Raw genomic sequence first — 23,237 nt, 5'->3', positions numbered from 1 at the left:
ATTTTTAATTTGTCATAATTATTATTTATTATATTAATCAATAATTATTTTATCAGAATTTTGCCCTTTTTAAGTCATTTTTGTCAGAATTTGTCACTTTTAAGTCAGAATTTCACAAATGTTATGTAATAATTTTGACTTCTAGAATTTAGTCAGAATTTCAACTTTTTAATTAACAATTATATTTTTTTTCCAGTCATAAGTTTGGCTTTTTATATCATAATTAAAGTATTGAGAAATGTTCTCACCCTGATCAAATGTTTTGAATGGTAGTGTATTACTTTCCACAAAAATATGAAGAAGCACAAATGTTTTCAACACTGATGATAATCATAACTGTTTCTTGAGCATCAGATCCTCATATTAGAGTGATTTCTGGAGGATCATGTGACTCTGAAGACTGGAGTAATGATGCTGAACATCACAGGAATAAATTACACTGTATATTCACATAGACAACAGATGATTTACACTAGAATAATATTTCACAATTTTACTGTATTTTTGATCAAATACTGCAGCCTTGGTGAGCAGAAGACACTTTTTCAAACACACACACAAATAATCATTATTCAAAAATGGCTAACTTTTGCTACTGTATTATTAATGTATTACTCTATTTGTCTTTAATGTGTTCATTGATCATTATGATTTCAGAAACACGTTTCTGCTGTCTCTTGTGTCTTTACAGTGATTGTTTGGCGTCATATAACACACACACACACACACACACACACACACACACACACTCTTTCTCTCTCTCTGACTGACACACACACACACAATCTTGTGGGGTGTGTCTTTGAGGCGCCCATGTCTTTGTGTGTGTGTTTGAGAGAGAGAGTGAGAGAGAGAGAGAGAGAGAGAGAGTCTCAGTAGAAGTTCTGTAGTCCAGTTCAGTTTTCAGTTCGGGTGTGTTCTGATCATGTCTTAAATGCTCTGCAGCGGATCCGTGTGTGTGGGTGTGTGTTCAAACTTTCTGGAAGACACGAACAGCGTCATTGTCTCGCGGTGAGTTTGTGATTTTGTGTTTGAGAGAAACTTCTTCAGACTCTCGGCGAGCTTTAGATCGTTCCGCTCGAGCACAAAGCGAATCGGTGAGAGATTTATGCACGTTTATTCTGTGTGTGTGTGTGTGTGTGTGTGTGTGTGTTGTGAGACATGAGGAAAGACTCACCTGAAGTCCCGCGTTACTGTAACACGTGCTCGATACATTCCCACTGTTACTTTCAAACGCGTCTTTGATGTGGCCGCGAGCGCACTGTGGCGTCACTCTCCGTCGGAAGCGCGCTTGTCTTTGATGTTTGAACCGTTTGTTTATTGCGTCTGTCTCTCGTTCCAGTGCTCATTCAGGTCCGGTGGGTTCGCTTCGTAATGCAGCCTTCATCTTCATCTTCATCCTCATCAGTGTTTCTTCTTCTTCTGTCAAGTTTTTCTCTTGCTTTGGCCTGTAATAAAGCTCTGTGTGCCAGTGACGTCAGCAAGTGTCTCATTCAGGTAAGAGTCTCGCGTTCTGTTTAATGTGTATAATGGATCACAAATAAACACTTCAGAAAGTTCAGTGAATCATGTGTTGGATATGATCATGTGCAAGATAGATGCTTTTCAGCTTCATAATCTTTATGATTTTAACATTTACAATTGAGTCATGTTTATTAATCTGCCTTTACATACAGTCATTTTGCTTTGCACATATTTGATACTCTCTGTAATAAAAGGATATAATATCTAAAAAAATGTTGGCTTACATGCTAGATTCCTTCCCTCATATTTATCACCAAGACAAATTCCTTGGCAATAAAAAAATAAGATTATTTGTAGGCTCATGTTTCTGATTATGTTATTTCGGACTTTGTAAATGTGATTTGAACACCGGAATGAACCTTCTTGTAGGAGCCATTTAATTTTTATTTGTACTTTGTTACTTTTATTATTATTATTAAAGCTGCTGCTGTTGTTGTTGTTGTATTGGCAGGAGTTGTGTCAGTGCCGGCCGGCCGATGGGAACTGCTCGTGTTGTAAGGAGTGTATGATGTGTTTGGGAACTCTCTGGGAAGAGTGCTGCGACTGTGTGGGTGAGAACATCATATTATTGATATATGACACTACAGAACATTATAATATCTGCTGCATCGTGTCGGTTCTGACGGCAGAAATCATAATCAAGTGCAAATAAACAAGTACGTGTTCACTTACACGTTTCAGAGGAGGTCATTTCTATTCCTGCAGATGACATGCATATTGTTTGGTGATTAAATTTGAATATTTTCTTTAATTGAAAATGAACAATTGTATTTTTAGTTATTTATTTTTAATTTTAAAAAGGTCGGAATTGTGAGAAATATATTAAACTCACTATTGTAAAAAAAAAGTCTGAAATGTGACATTATTATCCATTATCCAACATTATTTTCGGAGTTTATTTCTCGTCATTATGACTTATCTTTTCCATAATGACTTTATTTACATCATAACGACTATTTTTGTCATTACGACTTTTGTCTGCCATTATGACTTTATTTACATCATAACAGCTTTATTCTCGTCATAACGACTTTATTTCTTGCCATTACGACTTTATTTTCGTCATTACGACTTAATTTCTCGCCATTACGACTTTAATTACATCTTAATGAAGCGACTTTATTTCTCGCCATTATGACTTTATTTCTTGTCATTACGACTTAATTTACATCATTACGACTTTATTTCTTGCCATTACGACTTTATTGTCGTCATTACGACTTTATTTTCATCATTATGACTTTATTTACATCATAACGAAACGCCTTTATTTCTCGACACTACGACTTTATTTACATCATAACGAAACGCCTTTATTTCTCGACACTACGACTTTATTTACATCATAATGAAACAACTTTTTCTCGCCATTACAACTTTATTTCTCAGCATTACAACTTTTTATTCTCATCATAACGACTTTATTCTCATCATTACAACTTTATTTCTCGCCATTACGACTTTATTTCTCACCATTACGACTTTATTTCTCGCCATTACGACTTTATTTTTTTGCCATTACGACTTTATTTCTCATCATTACGACTTTATTTTTTTGCCATTACGACTTTATTTCTCATCATTACGACTTAATTTTTTTGCCATTACGACTTTATTTCTCGCCATTACGACTCTGTGAGATAAAAAAAATTGCAATAAAAAACGAAATTGTTTCTTTAGTTTTTTATCCCGTGGCAGAAACAAGCTTCCATGAGTTAATTCAGTCTAAATCAGTTTGATATTTAGTTGTGTGCGTGATGCGTTACGTGAGTGTGTGAGGCAGTAAAGTGTGTGTTCTGTCACCTCAGGCATGTGTAACCCGAAGAACCACAGCGACACGCCGGCGACGGCCAAGAGCACGGTGGAGGAGCTGTTCCGGCCGATCCCGTCGCTCTTCCGCGCGCTCACCGAGGGCGAAGCGCCCGTCAACATGATGGTGGTGTCGTTCCCCGTGGCCGAAGAGCTTTCGTATCACGAGAACCTGCTGTCCTTCCTGGAGACGCTGGAGGACTCGCACCAGAACGTGTCTCTGCCGGGGAACAGCATCCACGCCAGCTACGACACCAGCGGTGAGGCTTAGCATTATTGCTGATCGCTGTTGATATGCTGTACTATAAAACTCCTCTAAATATCCTCCATGGTTGCATATACCGATCTGCAGGACACGTGTAAACGACTTTACTTGGACCTGTTGTGCGAGTCTTTTTAATACCACGTGTTTATATTAGGGGCTTTTGAACGTTTTCATCGTTCCTAGAACTAGCGGCGGGAGTTTGGCGTGTTAGCACCGCATGAACTGGGAACGATTTCAGTTCCAGGAATCCTTCAGAGGGACCACAGTGACGGTAGTGTTTGCTGATTGGCCGGAGAACAGGAGAATACGATCTCTGGCATTCTCATCGCCGTCAAAATAAAAGTCCCAACAGCAAGCGCGTCTCACGTCACTTCAGAGTTCCTGCCGGCGCTCGAACGACACCAGGAGAACGCTGACATTTGACACACACACCAAACAAGAGAACATGTACCGCATCTATCTCAAACCCTGTTGCACGCCGTTACAGGAAACATGTCGTTCAACCCGGAAACCGTAGCAAAACGCTGCTTGAACATGCCCTAGCGCTTCACTGAGCAGCAACGTCGTTAGCTTGAGCTTCATCCACTGGGATGTGGATTCCTGAGGTGACCCCGTGACCTCGAGCTGAGGCGGTAATGAGACGTCCAGCGGCGAGCAGGTGTTGGAACGGAAACACACCAGATCACTCGCCGACTACGCCAACGCTCATTTGTGTCACGCTGGAGGTCATATATCTGACACACACTTAAGTTTGGGATAATTAAGATTTTTCAGCATCGTTACTCCAGTCTTCGGTGTCACATGACAAAAAATGAAATTGATTCCTACTTTTTATGTCAATGGTTACTTTTTTCTGTGGTTTCCTGATCTCTCTTTCTCTCTCCAGATAAGATGTGTACGGTGGTTTACTTCGACGACTGTGTGTCCATCCGCCAGTGTAAGCAATACTGCGAGTCCATGGGCGGGTCCAAGTACCGCTGGTTCCACAACGCCTGCTGCGAGTGTATCGGCCCCGAGTGTGTCGACTACGGCAGCAAAGCGGCCAAGTGCCTCAACTGCCTTTACTGACTTCCTGTCCGTCAGTGACGTCTGATTCTCAACTTCCTGTCCGCTACTGACGTCTGATTCTCAACTTCCTGTCCGCTACTGACGTCTGATTCTCAACTTCCTGTCCGTTACTGACTTCCTGTCTGTCAGTGAAGTCTGATTCTCAACTTCCTGTCCGTCACTGACGTCTGATTCTCAACTTCCTGTCCGTTACTGACTTCCTGTCCGTCAGTGAAGTCTGATTCTAAACTTCCTGTCCGCTACTGACGTCTGATTCTCAACTTCCTGTCCGTCACTGACGTCTGATTGTGTCCTGCGTATTAGGCTTCACGCAAAAGAGTTTGTATATAGATTATTTTTATCCTTGCCGGTTCGTTTAGTCACAGACATGCAGACGAGCGATGATTTTGATAGAGAATAGACGCATATCTGCGCTTGAGTAGATTATCTGCGCTTGTCGGGTTATTATTCATATTCATCATCTTATGAACTCAAAGTCTTTATTAAGACTGAATTAAGTTGAAATCATTAGTTTGTCTTCAAGAACAAAATCCACGTGTAAATGATCATTAAACATCGTCGAGTGAAGCTGGTGTGTGTGTGATGTCGAGACGACGAACACCAGCCATAGAAATCACTAGTTTCAATAAAACATCTCCAATTCTTTATTCTTGTCTTTTCATTTGATATTTTTTTCGTTATACATTTCTATTTTTTTTTTTTACTTTTTTTCTGCTATATAATTTTTTTTTTAGCATTTTATAAATTTTAAAAAAAATTTATTTTTTGTATTTTTCTTTTTGCCTTCTGTTTCTATATTTTCACTTTATTAAATTATTTTCTTTATGTATTTTTAATTTGTTTCTCGTGTGTTGAGCGCTGTTAATCTGGGTTCACAGGTGTCCTAACGAAGTGTCCCACTTTCAGTCGCACACAAAGGCAGACGCTCGTTTGCTGAACACAAACACAAAGAGCTCATTCAGTCCCATGAGCCTCCAGTCATCCGTCCGACATAAACTACAAACTCACTGAAGTTCACTTGAGTTCCTCAAACAGAAAGACCGTCTCTCTGCAGTGACACGATCATTAATCAGAGTATCCGTCAATATCAAACACTCTCTGTGTTCCTGATCTTTACTGGGAACCATTCAGGGAGCGGGAAGAAAAACTTCAATCAGAATGTAAATTTTCTTTGCATTTTAATTTTAAAGTTGTCAAAACGGGTAAACCTTTACATTAGGGTTTCATTAGTTAACATAATACAGCAATAATGATAATCCCAATAGGTCGTTGTTCAGATCATATCAGATTTATAGATTATATTACAAGGTCAAATATATCTGTGAACATTTTTATTAAGGTTAATAAACGCTTTAATGCATTAACTTATACAAATGAAACCATATAAACGATAAAAGAGTTTAGGAATCTAAATGAATGATGATAATAAAATAATATTATAAATTGACTACTGATTTATAACTTATTAGATACCGCTGTTCATTGTAAATTCATAATGCACTGTTAATTTATACAACTTAAAAGAAGTTTTACCGTGATCGTCTTCATGAGGAGCGACTCCAAGAACAACAGGAGGTGATTTCATCTGAAATTTTATTCTGGACAGGTTAAGAGAATATCATCAGCTATTCATGATCAAAAACAGGAATATATACAGAAGAGTTTGCATTAAAACACTCAAGGCTTCAAGTGAGTTCAGACTGAATGTTCACATGGACCACTCGTGATATCGTTAAAAAACACTCGTCTAAGTGGAGTCCGTCAGAGCAACAATGTGCTGCGCTGAAGATTAAAAGAGCCCTTGAGATGTGTGTGTGTGTGTGTATGTGTGTGCAGCATATAGTAGAGCCGGTTCATCCGGTCACATGTCAACGGGTTAGTCGTTTGATATCTCCAGCTGTTCAAGTATTCTCTGGTTTAAGGAAGACACGTTTAAGGCTTCTGTGGCAAAAATAAAAGAGAGAATGCACAAAACCGCCACAAAAGGTCCTGTAGTGAGGTGCATTCTGGGAAAGCTGTTCAGTATGTGGAGGACGTGGTGCTCATGGCGTCCTCGTTCACTCGCGTGTTTGCCGGATGGACGCTGGCGAAGTATTTGACGTCCTTGTCGACGTCCGTCTGCAGCGACACGAGTGTGTGTTCCAGCGCCTCCTGCTGGCAGCCCGCCGACGACAGGAAGAACTCTACAGGACACACACACACACACACACACCGTCAGCGAGCGCTCACACGGGCAGGGCGTGCATGCACATAAAAGAAAATTAAACTAGGAAAAATAAATATGAATAAAAGCACAAAAGAAAATAAAATGGGAAAAAAAACAGAGGAACAAAAAGAAATAATGAAAGACTAAGAAAAAAGAAACCAATAATAAAAAATGAGAAAGGAAGAAAAAAAGATAGATAAAACTAAAAACAATAGAACTAAAATAACTAAGGAAAAGAGAGGGAAGACAACAAAATAAGACCATAAGAAAAAAAATACATAAAACAAAAGAAATACCAAAAATGAGAGAAATAAAATAAAACAAAGACAGACAGAAAAGGGAAAATAAAAGTAAATAAAAAAAGAAAAGAATCATAAAATGAAAAGAATAGATAAATAAATACATGAATGAACAAAAATAAATAAAGAGAAAAATTTTAGAACAAAGAAATATATATATATATATATATATATATATATATATATGAAAATGAAAGAAAATAAATGCAAAAACAGAAATAACACACACCTCGCTCCAGCAGGGTCTGCCTCAGGGTTTTGGCCAGCAGGACTCTCACGTTGGGAACGGGATCCGACGCCAGCAGGAGCAGCGGAGGGAGAAGATGCTCCGAGAACTGATCCAGGGACACACACTCCTCCTCTACTGACAGCTGACACACACAGAGACACGCGTCAGGATAACACACACACACACTGAGGAGGAGGAGGAGGAGTGCGTCTCACCTGACAGACGAAGGCGAACGCCTGCCGACCGGACCACTTCCGAGAGTGGCAGAACTTCTCCACCAGTTCTCCCAGAAAACCCACCAGCAGAGACGAGCACGACGACAGCTTCCGGATGATCTCGCTCACCTGCACACACACACTCGCTCGTTCATTCGGGAGAACGACTCATTCAGGAGAACGACTCACTCGCTCGTTCATTCGGGAGAACGACTCACTGCAAACAGACTCGCTCGTTCATTCGGGACAACGACTCATTCAGGAGAACGACTCACTGCGAACAGACTCGCTCGTTCATTCGGGACAACGACTCATTCAGGAGAACGACTCACTGCGAACAAACTCGCTCGTTCATTCGGGAGAACGACTCATTCAGGAGAACGACTCACTGCGAACAGACTCGCTCGTTCATTCGGGACAACGACTCATTCAGGAGAACGACTCACTGCGAACAAACTCGCTCGTTCATTCGGGAGAACGACTCACTGCAAACAGAGACTCGCTCGTTCATTCGGTACAACGACTCATTCAGGAGAACGACTCACTCGCTACAAACACAGACTCACTCACACATTCACAATTCACTCATTGGGGAGAGAACGACTCGCTAGAATCAAATGGCGCTTTTCGAACACACAGTACCGACTCGACTCGCCTTTGTTTGGTTCTCCACAGTGTAAAAGTTGTACCTGTTCCTGCTTTCGGGTACTTTTATTGTATCACCTACGACAAGGTTCTGAGCGAGCTGAGGCGATACTAAGATGTGACATGAAAACAATGCCGACCGCTGATTGGTCAGACAGAATCGTCACCATTGTATGCGCCAGATGGAGTATCCAGAATAACCCCGCCATTTTTAAATAGTTTGACCAGTGATAGTTTCTAAACTAACTGCTATTATTATGGCAACTCGGGAGAATACGCCGTGGTCAAAGAGGAGGAGCAGACTTTCCTTTGTTTAGTTGCGGAAGACAGGATCCAGCGAGAGATTGATGGGGCAACGAGGAACGAAAGGCGTCGCTATGACGACCGGGTACTATGCAGTGGTGGAATGTAACGAAGTACAAACACTTCGTTACTTTACTTAAGTACATTTTTCACGTATCTTTACTTTACTTAAGTAGAATAAATAGTGCATACTTTTTACTTTTACTTCGTTACATTTTGCAGCAATTATTCTACTTTCTACTCCACTACATTTCTACAACTTCTGTTACATTTTCGTTACATTTCCTGATCAGTTTTTCCCCTGCCAAACCGTAATCTGACCGTCCGTTCGTTGCACGTTTGTCTCACCAGTGACGTTTGGTTGCCATAGATACAGTATATCAACCCGGTCACACTAAATGCGTCTCGCACGCAGTGTGTTTATCATGCAACTCATACGTGAAAATTTGTTTTTACGTGCATAGGAAACACACCGTGTGTAATATACGTTTGGTTAGGATTATGGCAAGCCAAGAGGTTCAGAATTACACCATAAATGAATCGCGTTTACTGCCGAACATAGTTATTAACATATAGTAAGGATAAGCATGATATTGCCTAATTGCAAGCTTGTTTCAGAAATGGTGCCATTTTTTTCCATCATTATTGAACATCATTATAGGAGTAGGCTATTAGGTTGAATGAGTTAGAATTAAATGTTTTATTAATCATTAGAAAATAGACATTAAGATAATAAATTGTTATGCAAGTACTTTTACTTTTAATACTTAAAGTACATTTAAAATAAAGTACTTTTTACTTAAGTATGGTTGTCATTGTGTTACTTCTACTTTTACTAAAGTAAATATTTATCTGGGTATTTGTACTTTTACTTAAGTACTGAGATTCAGTACTTCCTCCACCCCTGGTACTATGTGGCGGCACTGTCTGAAATGGAAAACGGCGCGAAAAGCGAGCGGAGTCGAGTTGAGCTGGTTCTGGTAATGGAAAAGCGCCAAAAGTGAATTATTCACTAGTGCAATTCATTCAGAAGAGCGAATCATTGAGAAGAACGACTCACTAGAATCAGAGTGAATCATTCAGAAGAGCGAATCATTGAGAAGAACGACTCGCTAGAATCAGAGTGAATCATTCAGAAGAGCAAATCATTGAGAAGAACGACTCACTAGAATCAGAGTGAATCATTCAGAAGAGCGAATCATTGAGAAGAACGACTCACTAGAATCCGAGTGAATCATTCAGAAGAGCGAATCATTGAGAAGAACGACTCGCTAGAATCAGAGTGAATCATTCAGAAGAGTGAATCATTAAAAACAATGACTCCCAATTCAAATTTCACTACAATCTCACCCAAATTTACCAGGCAAGACAGAAATAAAAAAAGGGAAAGAAACTAAGAAAAGCAAAACAGAAAAAAAGAGAGAGAAGAGAAAGAAAGAGAAAAAATTAAAACACAAAAAGAAAGGAAAATGAAGAAAGTTAAAGACAGAAATAAAGTAATAGAGAAAGTGAAAGAAATAGACAAGGAAAGAGAAAGATGGAATGAATGAACGAAAGGCAGACAGAGAGAGAGAGAGAGAGAGAGAGAGAGAGAGTACCAGTCTGTAGGACGTCCAGCGAACGGATGAGACTCGGTCAGTGCAGAGACAGAAGGCCAGCGGTCTCAGATAATCATGAACATCCTGCGCACTGTACAGCTCCAGCAACAACACCAGCTGCCTGCGTCACACACACACACACAGAATCATGACATCATCACACACACAAACACACAGAGAGAAGAGTGACATCATCAGCCACATCATCACACACACACACACACACACACAGAAGGACTTGGCCAGCTTGGAGCAAAACCTGTCTCTCTCTCTCTCTCTCTCACACACACACACACACACACACACACACACATACTCGGCCAGCTCGGAGCGAAACCTGTCTCTCTCTCTCTCACACACACACACACACACACACACGTACTCGGCCAGCTCGGAGCGAAACCTCCAGTTGCGGCTGTTGTCGGTCACCAGGAACTCCTGAAGCTGGTAGAGGTACTTCCTCCTCGTGTCCTGATGCAGAAGCTGGAAGAGGAACACATGAAGATGAACTCAGACTTCTGTCTGAAATATGAACAAAATTTGAATTATATTTGAATTCTAAAAGGCAATATTTAATGCTAAAGGTGACAATATTACACCCCCTTTCACCAGATGTAATATAACATGCAAACCGTGCCGATTGTGTGTGTGTCCCTTTAAATGCAAATGAGCTTTAGCACACACACACACGCTCAGCTCTGAGCGAAACACTGAGTGATGAAGAGGACTGACCTTGAGGAAGTCGTAGAGGTGCTTGAGGACGCCGATGCGAACCTCGTCCAGATCCTTCAGGAAACTGTTGAAGACGGGAACCAGATACGCGGCCGTCAGCTGATCGCCCAGGATCTGAGCCAGCTCGTGGATGGAGAACGCCAGCGTCCGCCGCACCTTCCACTGAGAGAGAGAGAGAGAGAGAGAGGGGGCGAGAGAGAGAGGGAGTTGAGAGAGTGAGAGGGTGAGAGAGGGAGAGAGAGAGAGAGATCAATATTCAAGATTAGAGGAGAACGTTCAGAGGATGATGTCCAGCAGGCCTGCGTCGCCGCACTGATTCGGCTAATCTTCACGGTACTTTAGATCGCAATCAGTGTTGGGTGTGACTAATCACTAAGTAATTAGTTACTGTAGTTTAATCACTTTTCCCTTGAAAATGTAAAGTAAGGGATAATTCTTCATTTATCTGTAATTTAATAACAGTTACTTTTTTTTTTTTTTTTTTTATTAATGCAATGTTAATAAACAGAACAAGACAAGACATACAAGCAGTAAACAAACTATCAAAACAAGGAGACATTATGATATCAAATACATTAAGAGAGGAGATATGAAAAGAAATAACATTATTTTACATTAGTCTTAAAGAAAATTACAGTTACTTCTGATGTAATTGATGTAAATACTGTGTATAGATCAATCCGATCTCACAGCGATTCGTACGCATTTTATGAGGTGTCTAAATATTACGACCGCACTCGTACAAATTCGTGTAAAATATGATAAAAATGTGAAATGTCATGAGATCAGACATAAAACAATAGTGGGTTTAACATCAAAATGTATTGTCTGATGCTAAAAAGTATGTTTTTATAATGTAACCTTCTCCACCTTGGTCAGTTTAAGGATAATTCATGCAATTTTATAGTATTTATTTGAAATAATTAAAACAGATTCATGTCTATCCTTGTATTATTCAGCTGGTTGAGATTGATATGGGATTTTGAAAGTAATTAGTAATTAAATACTTTTCACAGAAAGTAATTAGTACAGTAATCTAATTACACTGTTGAAGAGGTAATTAGTAACTAGTAATTAATTACTGTTTTAGAGTAACTCACCCAACACTGATCGCGATGGAAACGCAGATAGCAAATGCTCTGGGGAGAAAACGTTTCTGGGTAATTTCGGTGTAAATGCAGCTATATTGCTTGTAATAAAACGGTTAGTTCCAATCCTTGATTCTGATTGGTCAATAGCTGTGTTTTACCCAACAGTTACACAACACCCCAAGTCGTCCTTTTGTTGCGTCTTGTCTCCCCGTGATATCAAGTTTGAGTCCGTTCACTGTAAAAGTCTTCTCTACGACTCACTCGCTCAAAGCCAGTAATGTAAACATCAGTCGCTGTTGACGGTCAGGGACTACTTTTTACAGCGGAAGGAACGCTTTTAAAGATTCTACCTCATGAAAGTTGCATATTTATTGTATTGTGAGCATGTGTCATGATGATCAGACCCGCACCTGCATGTCTGAGGCCAGCGTCTCGTAGGTGTCGCGCAGGCAGTGCCAGTTCTGGCGTCCTAGCGTTAGCGCCACGCCGGGCAGACTGTAGGCGCAGTGCTTCGCGATCTCCATGTCCACGGTCTGAGCGCGCGACGGGTCCGTCATCGACAGGTACTGATCCAGCAACGCCTGAGGAACCACGTCCTGCGGGGCGGCACACGGTCAGAGCAGAGCATCATGGGATTGAGCTCATGATGGGATGATCAAGTTGTATAGAGCTTTTCACACACACATCGTTTACAGGAAACACACATTAGTGTACAGTGATCCGTTATCATCAGAGGAGACTGTCTGAGTTATGTATTTCAGAATAGGGATGGGCAATGATTAATCGCATCCAAAATAAAAGTTTGTGTTTACATAATATATGTGTGTGTAGTGTGTATAATTAATTTGTATATATAAATACACACACATGCATGCATACATTTAAGAAAAATGTGTTATTAATACATCAAATATTTATATTTATATATAATATTACTTGTGAATAAATATATATAAAATATATACATGCACATTTTTCTTAAATATATACATGCATATGTGGGTATTTATATATACAAATTAATTATACACACTACACACACATATATTATGTAAACACAAACTTATTTTGGATGCGATTAATCGCGATTAATCGTTGCCCATCCCAATTTTAGAATACAAAATGCAGTATTTGAATGCGGATACACTGATGATGGTCAGCTGACCTGCTGTTTCGATTTCCTCTCATCGTCAGGATTGGCGCTGCCGTCGCTCACGTCAGAATCATCGGCCGAATCACGCCTCTGAAACACACACGTGAACCCGACACAAACATCCAGCGGTTTACATGCAACAGCCACTCGAACAATCAGGACCGGATTAAAAACTACAACTTTTCGAATCAGGAATATAATTCACGTTTTCCAACAAAACATTTCAGTGCTTGAAAAACGGCATGTGTGACAAACTAATCAGTCTGTAATCAGAATCGCATCACTGAACTGAACTAGTTTAAACGAGAGATGTGTGTGTGTGTGTGTGTGTGTGTTCACCTGTGTGTTGTCTGACAGGAGCTCAGAGGGGTTCTGGGAACTGAAGGGATTGGATTGGGCCGATCGGGGCTCCAGGAAAGCGTCTTCTAGTCCTGAATCCAGTGTCGTGGCTCTCAGAGCTGCCGTTAAGACGTCCACTTGTGCTGAAACACACACACACACACACACACATCAGCACAGAACAGGTTTTCCTGCTCGAATGTTGATTATTCTCCTCATATTCTCCATTGTTGCGGCTCCTCTCTTCCCAGTCTGTCAGTAACGCTCCGTTTACTTCCTGTCTCTATGAAGCCCCTCCTCCTGAAAGCACACTGTGTTCTGATTGGTCGGCTGGAGCAGTGTGTTGTGATTGGTCGATCGCTTCGAGTGGGTTTAGGGAATGCCCCGCCCCTTTCCTTAAACACCAGTTTAAGACACTACTAACTCAACCAGGCCCCGCCCCTTTATTCTGCGCATTAATTATTATAATGAGGAATATTGTGACGTGTTCGTGTTCCTACAGTGGAGGCGTTTCAGGAGTTCAGACACACTGACACTGATATAGAGGAGAACGTGTTCATGCTCAAACATCACACACTGAAGAGATGGAGATCCTCCTCTTTAAAACAACATTTACTTCTGAACACACACACACACACACACACACACAGATATTGTGCGTCACTGCTTCTGTTTTTCGGCTCAAGCACTTCCTGCACTCGTTTCCTTCCACTGACACACAGGTCTCGGATCAGCCGCTTTAAGGCTCGAGTTTCTGCAGACCGGGAAACACAAGCTTGCGATTCATCGATTCAAATCAGATGCCTTGTCTAAATACACACTCTTGGCAACACACACCAAACCCACACTACACTAAGCGTATCCCATCATGCACTATGTTTTAGGAACTCATGCCCGGAAATTACGAGATGTCGAGGAAAACATTTCACTGTAATTTAAATTAATTAGATGGATATAATTTGATAGTAAAAACTAAGTGTTGCACAGACATTTTCTTGGTGCACAGATTGTGAATGAGTAAGATGTGTGTGTGTGTGTGTGTGTGTGTGTGGTCTATTTTGTACATTTGCAACTGTTTTTATCCCTTAAAAGCTCAGTAAACCCTTAAGACTATAAGTGGAAATACTAGGGGTGGAACGTTTCACAAAACTCACGGATCATTTATGGTTTTTGAGACACGGATCAGATCATTTTTTTGATCAGCAAATTAAAAAAAATTATATATATATATATATATATATATATATATATTTATTTATTTATTTATTTAATTTGCTGATATATAAATTTTTTTTTTATTTGCTGATCAAAAAAATGATCCGATCCGTGTCTCAAAAACCATAAATTATATATATATATATATATACATACACACACACACACACATACACACACACACAAACACACATATATATATACACATATTCATACATATATATATATATTATGGGTGTAACTTTGCTTTTCATTTATTACTAAATTCATTTATTACTTCCACTGCCAAACTGGTAAAGTTCAAACATTATTAAAAATAAGTGAACAGTCATTTTGTTGTTTTATTATCATCCGATTTCTTTCTCAACTGTTCACTCATGATATAACAGAGAACACTTTCAGAGACGGGTGTATAGACATATTTATATGTGTGTGTGTGTGTGTGTGTGTGTGTGTGTCCATTCAAGGGCAGGGAAACGCCAAAGAGGAATCAGTGTTTGAGCGCTGTCTGAAACACACACTCTCCCTCTGTCTCCCACACACACACACACACACACTGTTGTGCGCACAGATAACGCACGAGTCCCGATTTTTGCCTCATCTTTTGCATTTAAAATAGTTTAAAAGTGTAAACTGGGAAGACAAAACACCTCAAAATCATAAACTTGAACTCTACGATGGTTAAATTTAGCAGCTAATCGGCGAATCACACGCGTTCGATCCGTACGGTATGGATCAACTGCGATCCATTCCAACTCTAGGAAATGCATCATGCATGTACACAAGAGTTCACGAGCAGAGGTCGCAGGTGTGGGCGTGCGGAGAAGCGAACTCGGCGCTCACCTTTGACATCCGGGTCGTCGATGTGCGGCTCCAGGTTTTCGATGAGCTCCTCCAGCTGTTTCCTCCCCAGCGCCGGAGCGGACGGCCGGTTCTTCTCCTCCTCTTTCTCCTCCTCCTCCTCCCTTTTCTCTTCCTCTTTCTCCTCCTCTTCTTCCTCCTCCTCTTCCTCCAGCAGGTCCAGGTTGATCTCTGGGATGGGTGTCCTCCAGTACTGGAAGGAGTTGAAGATCTCCTGCTCCTCCTGTGGATGTGGATCGGGATCATCCGGCGCTGGAGTGGGAGAATCGCGGTCCTCCGTCTCCTCATGAAGCCACTCGACCTCCTCCTCACATCCCGAGGGATTGTGGGAAACAGCTGGCGTCTCTGTGCTTGTGCTGAACGAGACACAAATGAGACGAGCGAGAGAAGGTTCGTTAGTGCCGCTGACCAAAAAATGATGTCATGCTACTTATGAGACGAAATACTGCAGTGGACCGACTCAGAATGCCCAATTTTACAGTCAATATTCCCTATATTGTAGAAAATCAACACTAGTATTAATACAGGTTTGATGCGGTTTATAAAGACGTCCAGCAGGAGGCGCTGTGGGAGCGGCGGAAACCTCATTCATAAACGGCGTCTCTTCATCAGTCGTCTCTCACCTGTGTGTTTGCGTCTCGCTCCAGTTGGCCTCGTCTCTGAAGTACTGACCCGCGTGACCGCTGGGACTCGCGAACGTGGAGATGAACTGACCCAGCGACTGAAACGCGGCCTGACGCACCTGGAGACCGAAGCACACACTCATCAGAGGAGCGGGTCACTACAGGATTCACTTCCTGATTATTTACTCTCTCGTACGTCCTCCAAGATGTTCACGTCTGTCTTTCTTCAGTGGAAATGAAGGATTAGAAATCAGGATTGATCTCCATATAGTGTCTTCAATGGGGTCTAGGATTGGGTATCGTTTGAATTTGAACGATTCTGATTCCGATTCCGATTCCTTGTTTTGATTCCGGTTCCTAAAGATTCTCGATTCCGATTCTTTTAAGAGGCAGGGTCAAAAAAGTTTAGCTAACCTTGCTAACCAACGGTCTTTCTGAAGGAAATACTCCTGTCACAAATACTCCTTTTGTCACAAATTTTGCATTTTGCCGAGATTTCGTTATTTTTAGAAAAGTGAAGTCACACTTTGGATCGCTGACGTAAGCTACTACACTGTAAAAAATATTTTCAAGATTTGTTATCACAACGTATTTTCTTTTGTCAAATCAACTTTATAATAATTTATTTAGTTGAGATAACTTATTATTTTGAGTTTCTGATGGTTAAATTAATCTACTTCATTGTATTAACTCACTTTTTCCAGTTCAATTTTAAAGCAACCCAGGTTACTTACCTTTTTAAGTTAAACCAACAATATTTTTTTTACAGTGTAGTAATCACAACATTTTTTCTTTTGTCAAATCAACTTAAATAATTTATTTAGTTCAGATAACATATAATTTTAAGTTTCTGATGATTAAATTAATCTCCTTCAATGTATTAACTCACTTTTTCCAGTTCAATGAACTTAAAATTTTAAGGCAACCAGGTTATTTACTTTTTTACGTTAAACCATCAATATTTTTTTACAGTGTAATGTTCGACTCGCGCGGTTATGCCAACACTTCCGGTAGACGCTTCTTCGTTGGTGTTGTTCAGCGGTTTCTTCTTCCGCTCGGCGGACTGTGAATATCGAAACTAGGAATCGAAATTTTAACTTTTGAACGATTCCGGGAAAAACGAAAAGTTAGTCCCAGTTCCAATCGATACTCGATTCTCGATACCCAACCCTAATGGGGTCCAACGGGTCGAAGGTCCAGATGTGAGATTCAAAGTCTCGACACGATCCAGCCGAGGAATAAGAGTCTGATCTAGACACACCAGCGACATTTACAACACAATACACACTCAATCCACTAATGCTGGTCTTGATCGTCCACGTCCACGAAAGGTCAAATGTGTTCCGGTTCAGAAATGTAGTGTCATTTTTTCCTCAAAATTCAAAATCATCCAAAGTTTGTCTAGATCAGACTCTTATTCCTCGGCTGGATCGTGTCGAGACTTTGAAGCTGCACTGAAACTCACATCTGACCTTCGACCCGTTGGACCCCATTATGGAGATCAATCCTGATTTCTAATCCTTCATTTCCACTGAAGAAAGACAGACGTGAACATCTTGGAGAGTCGATCATCAGGAGACTGAACTCCTCCTTTAACACGTTACAGATTGGGTGAGTGGGGTAAGGTGTGCCGTACCCAGCGCGAGGGGTCGCTGATCAGACTGATGAACAGAGAGGAGAGTTTGGTCCGCCGCACTTCTGGAGACGTGGCCGAGGACACGGACATGAAGCACTCGGCGCAGGCCTTCCTCACGCCCCACACGTTATCCGAGCAGAGCTGGAAGAACCGGGGCAGCTGGACCAACCACAGGAAGCGCATCACAGAGCTGATTACATCACAACACTTATAAAGACTTCTAGCTCAAACAGTAGAGCGTTGGCGCTTGCAACGGCAAGGTATGGGTTCGATTCCCAGGGAAATCAACAGATAAGAATATATTTGATCTAAGTCTACCAAAAAAGCATAAATGTATAGTCTGATTTTGAGTATTTTATATGAATAAAGTTGCTATTGCCCCGGTGTGCATCATACCAGCAGCTCCTCTGTGGCCTCTCCTCCGACAACACTGCAGATGTCCCCGAAGTTGGCCGCACACACCTGTCAAACACACACACACACACTCTGATCAGCCATCGTGCTCTCGACTCCCGAACACGAGCCGGTCAGAATGACACACACACACACACACACACACACACACACACACACCTTGCGCACGTGGAACATCCTGCAGTCGCAGCACATCTCGCAGAAGCGCGGCAGAAAGAGCCGCTCCGTGATGTCCTTGCCCACCATCGGCGCCATTTTACAGATGATCTGAGAAAACATCACAAACAAGTCCTGTCACGAGTGGTTTTACTTGGAATATAATATAATATAATATAATATAATGCTTATTTAATGGCATGAAAATCAATATTAATATAATTATAGGATAATACAATTTTAAAAAAGGCCCATGTAATTAGATCAGCCATCACGGATTAACCGCTGGAGTTTGAGTGAGGACAGATTCTCACCGCCATGGCTTCGGTCTTCACGTCGTCGTTGCTGTCAGGAGCGGTGAGGTCCACCAGAACGGGACACACCAGACTCTCCACGTCTCCTCGCTCGATGAGCTCCTGCTCCAGCAGAACCAGCAGCGCCGCCTGACTCGTCTTACGGACCTGAACCAGGGAACACGTCACATGATCATGAAACACATCACATGACCAGGAAATCAAACGGGTCACATGACCAGGACATGAAACGTGTCACATGACCAGAGGAAACGGGTCACATGACCAGGAAAGGAAAGGCATCACATGACCAGGAAATGAAACACGTCACATGACCAGGAAATGAAACACGTCACATGACCAGAATTGAAACTCGTCACATGACCAGGAAATGAAACGCGTCACATGACCAGAGGAAACGGGTCACATGACCAGGAAATTAAACGCGTCACATGACCGGGAAATGAAACGGGTCACATGACCAGGAAATGAAACGCGCCACATGACCGGGAAATGAAACGGGTCACATGACCGGGAAATGAAACGGGTCACATGACCGGGAAATGAAACGCGTCACATGACCAGGAAATGAAACGGGTCACATGACCGGGAAATGAAACGGGTCACATGACCAGGAAATGAAACGCGTCACATGACCAGGAAATGAAACGCGTCACATGACCGGGAAATGAAACGGGTCACATGACCAGGAAATGAAACGCGTCACATGACCAGAGGAAACGGGTCACATGACCAGGAAATGAAACGCGTCACATGACCAGAGGAAACGGGTCACATGACCAGGAAATGAAACGCGTCGCATGACCAGGAAATGAAACGCGTCACATGACCAGAGGAAACACGTCGCATGACCAGGAAACAAAACGCGTCACATGACCAGGAAACGAAACGCGTCACATGACCAGGAAATGAAACGCGTCACATGACCAGGAAAGGAAACGGGTCACATGACCAGGAAATGAAACGCGTCGCATGACCAGGAAATGAAACGCGTCACATGACCAGAGGAAACACGTCGCATGACCAGGAAATGAAACGCGTCGCATGACCAGGAAACGAAACGAGTCACATGACCAGGAAATGAAACGGGTCACATGACCAGAGGAAGCGGGTCACATGACCAGAGGAAGCGGGTCACATGACCAGAGGAAGCGGGTCACATGACCAGAGGAAGCGGGTCACATGACCAGAGGAAGCGGGTCACATGACCAGGAAATGAAACACGTCACATGACCAGGAAATGAAACACGTCACATGACCAGGAAATGAAACACGTCACATGACCAGGAAATGAAACACGTCACATGACCAGGAAATGAAACACGTCACATGACCAGGAAATGAAACGAGTCACATGACCAGGAAATGAAACGTGTCACATGACCAGAGGAAACGCGTCACATGACCAGAATAAACACATCACATGACCAGCACCCCAGAGAAGCCTCGAGCAGAGACTCGCACTCACCAGGTTGTTCTGGTCGGCCAGGTATCGGACCACGATGGGCAGGAGGAACTTGGAGAAGGCGAAGGGAATGGAGGGCCGGTTCTCCTGACAGAAGATGGCGATGTGTGGGATCTGCTCCATGAGCTCCGCTCGAACCGTCGGCTCTGAGGGACACACGGCACACACATTGGTGAAGTCCCAGGCATCTAACAGCACCGAACACCTTGAACACACTACCAGCCCAAAGTCCAAGATCGACAATGAAACAGATATTAGTAATTTAGTTAATTAACATTATATCAGATATTGAAATACGGTTTTTACTGTAATTTAAGCCTATAAAAATCAAATGTTGCTACCGTATTTTTTTATGGTAAATTTCTGGCAACCTCAGCTGCCCTTTCTTTTACCGTAGATTTAACAGATTGGTTTTTACAGTGTAGAGCAGAAAGGGACGCATCGATATAATGTTCTATTTCAGATAAATGCTGTTGAACTTTCTCTTCACTGTGTCCAACACTGATAATAATCATAAATGTGTCTTGATCCTCATATTTAGAGTGATTTCTGAAGGATCATGTGACACTGAAGACAGGAGTAATGATGATAAATTCAGCTTTGATCACAAGAATACTGTATATTCACATAGAAAACAGCTGATTTACATTATAATATTTCAATATTGCTGATTTTGTATTTTTAATCAAAACAAATGAACCCCTGGTGAGCAGAAGAGACTTTTTAAAAATATTAAACTTCGTACAGATCCCAAACGTTTGTCTGGTAGAGTACATGAGCAATACTGTAATATGATGTGTGCTTCCGCTAATAATGCAGGAGTTATTTTGGACCCCGACTCCCTTTAAGTGAATCAACTGCGCACCGGAGTCGTCTGCGAGTCTGTCGATCCTCTCCAACACGGACACACACTCACGCTCATCCTCGCTGATGGCTCGGAGTGTGTCCAGAAGACTGCGGGCCACCATCTGCCTGAAACACACCAGATCAACGTCACAACGATTCAATGACGCACTCATTAAGACAGTCAAAATGATTCGTTCCTGAATGAATCGGTTGACCAAATGACTCAACGATTCGCTCTTTAACAGTGACTTGCCGCCATCATACCGGTGGTTTTAATTTCACATTTAATATCAAAATCATGCAAAAAAAATGCAATAAACACACTCTGAAAATCCCAGGAAGTAGTCATGTGATGCATGTTCACCTGTTGAAGACGTTCTCACTGCTGATGTACTTGTCGAGTCGGCCCATCGGAGTCAACATCTCATCCTGAGACACGAAGTCCAGCACTGAAGGGACAACAGCGGTGTCAGACACACACACACACACTCCTCTGTGAGTCCAGCTTCATCAACGTCAGTGATGATCTTATGGATCCTAAACTTCTCAGTCAAATGTTTCATAATTCAAATTGTTTCAGCCAATCATGATGTTGGTAATCTCTGCCTCAGACATTTAGTGAAGATCAAACAATCGAGTGTTGAGATTTGCTGTATAGGCCTAATACATATTCCTTTATGTGACTGAATTTAATATTCAACAATATTATTGATCCGCCTCACTTCAGGTGGACATTGACACAATTTTCTTCTAGGAACAACCTTGCTGTATTATTTTCCTGTTCTCACTCATGTTATTACTCCTTTGATGCAATCTGTGTTGTGAAAGCGCTGTATAAATAAAGGTGACTTGACTTGATTGAATGTAGATAATATTGGATTTATTAATGTGGAAATATTGAGGATTAGGAAATCATGAGGATTTTGTCAATTTCTAACTATTTGATGACGTGACGAGTAATTAAATGATGTACATAAATGACAGGTTTAAACACTTATACATAACACATAATCAGAAGTTTGACTTGAGTCTTCTATCAGCTGAAATTGAATGTCTCATATTTGATGAAGTTTGGATCATTGATCGTTTTATCTTCAAACCCAAACCCTGTCCAGCGCATGGCCATCAGTACACACACCATGACTGTGGACGAGGCGATCTTTAAAGGTGTGTTTACGTCAAGTGTTATCATTTAAGCGTGTATATACATGCACACATCTCGAATTACCACAATATCTCTCTCTCTCACACACACACACACACACACACAGTCTGATGGCAGCGGGTTTGCGCGGGTCACGTGACCTGCTGTTTATGAATCACGTTAAAATGTAAAGTTGACAACATGCTAACGCTACACACACACACACAGAAGAAACTCACATCCGTCCGTGTCCTCCTGCGAGTCTTGCAGCAGAGAGAGATCTGAAACACACAACACGATCAGTAAATGTGTGTGTGTAAGAGAGAGAGAGAGAGAGTGTATGTGTGTGTGTTCAGCTCTACACACCCGCCATCGTGCGCCGCTTCTACATTTAACCCGCTTCTGTGCTGATGGCCAACAAGCGCCGCAACACAAACTACACAAAACTACACAAAAACACACAAACACGCGCCTCTGAACTCCACTCGAGCACTACCACCGGGCCCGCGCATTGATCCTTTATCACGCACGCGCCGAGGGCAGCCTCTTAGAACGCGCACGCAAGGATACTGTTGAACGCATGCGCAGTGACGAATACCAGAATTCCCGGTATTCGAATTTATTTACTTATTTGTTTATTTATAGGTTACACAATATTTTTAAGCCATTTAATTATTTTTAACGTATATATTAATTGAATTTCAATAAAGTACGACAGTAAGAACAAAGTACATTCAGAATCAGAACTACAGTAATATACAGGAAGTAATACGATTAAAAATACATGAGCATCTGGTATAATATAGACTTATTTGGATGCCATGGAATGACATCATTTTGTTAAAAGATTTTTTTTTGTATTATATATGTGTACATATTGTTTTTATTATTTTATTGGAGTCTAAAAGTGAGACGTTTATTTGTTGCACATGGTATATTATTATTTTATTTTTTAAATGTGCGGCGTGGCAGAAGGCTACGCACAAGCACACGCGCGCACGGGCACACTTTACCAGTTCAACCAGTTTCTGTGCTTTTATTATGGCTTTTATCATTTGTTTTCGAGAATCACGTATAACCCTAAGGG

General features: G+C 41.5%; 2 protein-coding genes across 4 annotated transcripts; one reads left to right on the top strand and one right to left on the bottom strand.

Moving 5' to 3' along the window:
* The first annotated feature begins 771 nt into the window (after positions 1-771).
* twsg1b (twisted gastrulation BMP signaling modulator 1b) lies at positions 772-4,768 on the top strand. 2 transcript variants are annotated; one of them, XM_039656384.2, is made up of 5 exons: positions 772-1,011; positions 1,343-1,497; positions 1,976-2,075; positions 3,333-3,593; positions 4,485-4,768. In XM_039656384.2, exons 2-5 carry the CDS (start codon positions 1,375-1,377, stop codon positions 4,664-4,666), a joined length of 666 nt encoding a protein of 221 aa, XP_039512318.2. In that variant the 5' UTR covers positions 772-1,011; positions 1,343-1,374; the 3' UTR covers positions 4,667-4,768. The 2 variants fall into 2 exon arrangements, with proteins under 2 accessions (XP_039512318.2, XP_088981914.1); XM_089125788.1 differs by having other exon boundaries at positions 1,006-1,097.
* Positions 4,769-6,242: 1,474 nt separating this feature from the next.
* On the bottom strand, positions 6,243-22,947 carry ppp4r1 (protein phosphatase 4, regulatory subunit 1). 2 transcript variants are annotated; one of them, XM_039656363.2, is made up of 20 exons: positions 22,517-22,947; positions 22,390-22,431; positions 21,371-21,455; positions 21,026-21,132; positions 20,164-20,306; positions 18,696-18,842; positions 18,385-18,492; positions 18,208-18,273; positions 17,812-17,970; positions 16,176-16,294; positions 15,535-15,908; positions 13,477-13,619; positions 13,150-13,227; positions 12,395-12,580; positions 10,894-11,055; positions 10,544-10,644; positions 10,162-10,282; positions 7,616-7,744; positions 7,401-7,542; positions 6,243-6,849 (listed from the first exon to the last, which is right to left on the bottom strand). In XM_039656363.2, exons 1-20 carry the CDS (start codon positions 22,521-22,523, stop codon positions 6,686-6,688), a joined length of 2,583 nt encoding a protein of 860 aa, XP_039512297.1. In that variant the 5' UTR covers positions 22,524-22,947; the 3' UTR covers positions 6,243-6,685. The 2 variants fall into 2 exon arrangements, with proteins under 2 accessions (XP_039512297.1, XP_088981913.1); XM_089125787.1 differs by having other exon boundaries at positions 20,164-20,375; positions 22,517-22,655.
* Between the last annotated feature and the right edge of the window lie 290 nt (positions 22,948-23,237).

The sequence above is a fragment of the Pimephales promelas genome, chromosome 22 (assembly GCF_988280905.1).
Source record: "Pimephales promelas chromosome 22, fPimPro1.hap1.1, whole genome shotgun sequence".
Taxonomy (NCBI): Eukaryota; Metazoa; Chordata; class Actinopteri; order Cypriniformes; family Leuciscidae; genus Pimephales; species Pimephales promelas.
The sequence above is the reverse complement of the archived record's forward strand: the minus strand, read 5'-3'. Positions and strand labels throughout refer to the sequence as shown.

Excerpts from the sequence above, each read along its gene's own strand:
- twsg1b (XM_039656384.2), top strand. The coding sequence starts at position 1,375 with ATGCAGCCTTCATCTTCATCTTCATCCTCATCAGTGTTTCTTCTTCTT. Across the intron at positions 2,076-3,332 it reads AGAGTGCTGCGACTGTGTGG|GCATGTGTAACCCGAAGAAC; the intron begins GTGAGAACATCA and ends CTGTCACCTCAG. Across the intron at positions 3,594-4,484 it reads CGCCAGCTACGACACCAGCG|ATAAGATGTGTACGGTGGTT; the intron begins GTGAGGCTTAGC and ends TTCTCTCTCCAG.
- ppp4r1 (XM_089125787.1), bottom strand. Across the intron at positions 13,228-13,476 it reads TCCTGTCAGACAACACACAG|AGGCGTGATTCGGCCGATGA; the intron begins GTGAACACACAC and ends TGTGTGTTTCAG. Across the intron at positions 10,645-10,893 it reads ACCTCTACGACTTCCTCAAG|CTTCTGCATCAGGACACGAG; the intron begins GTCAGTCCTCTT and ends TTCCTCTTCCAG.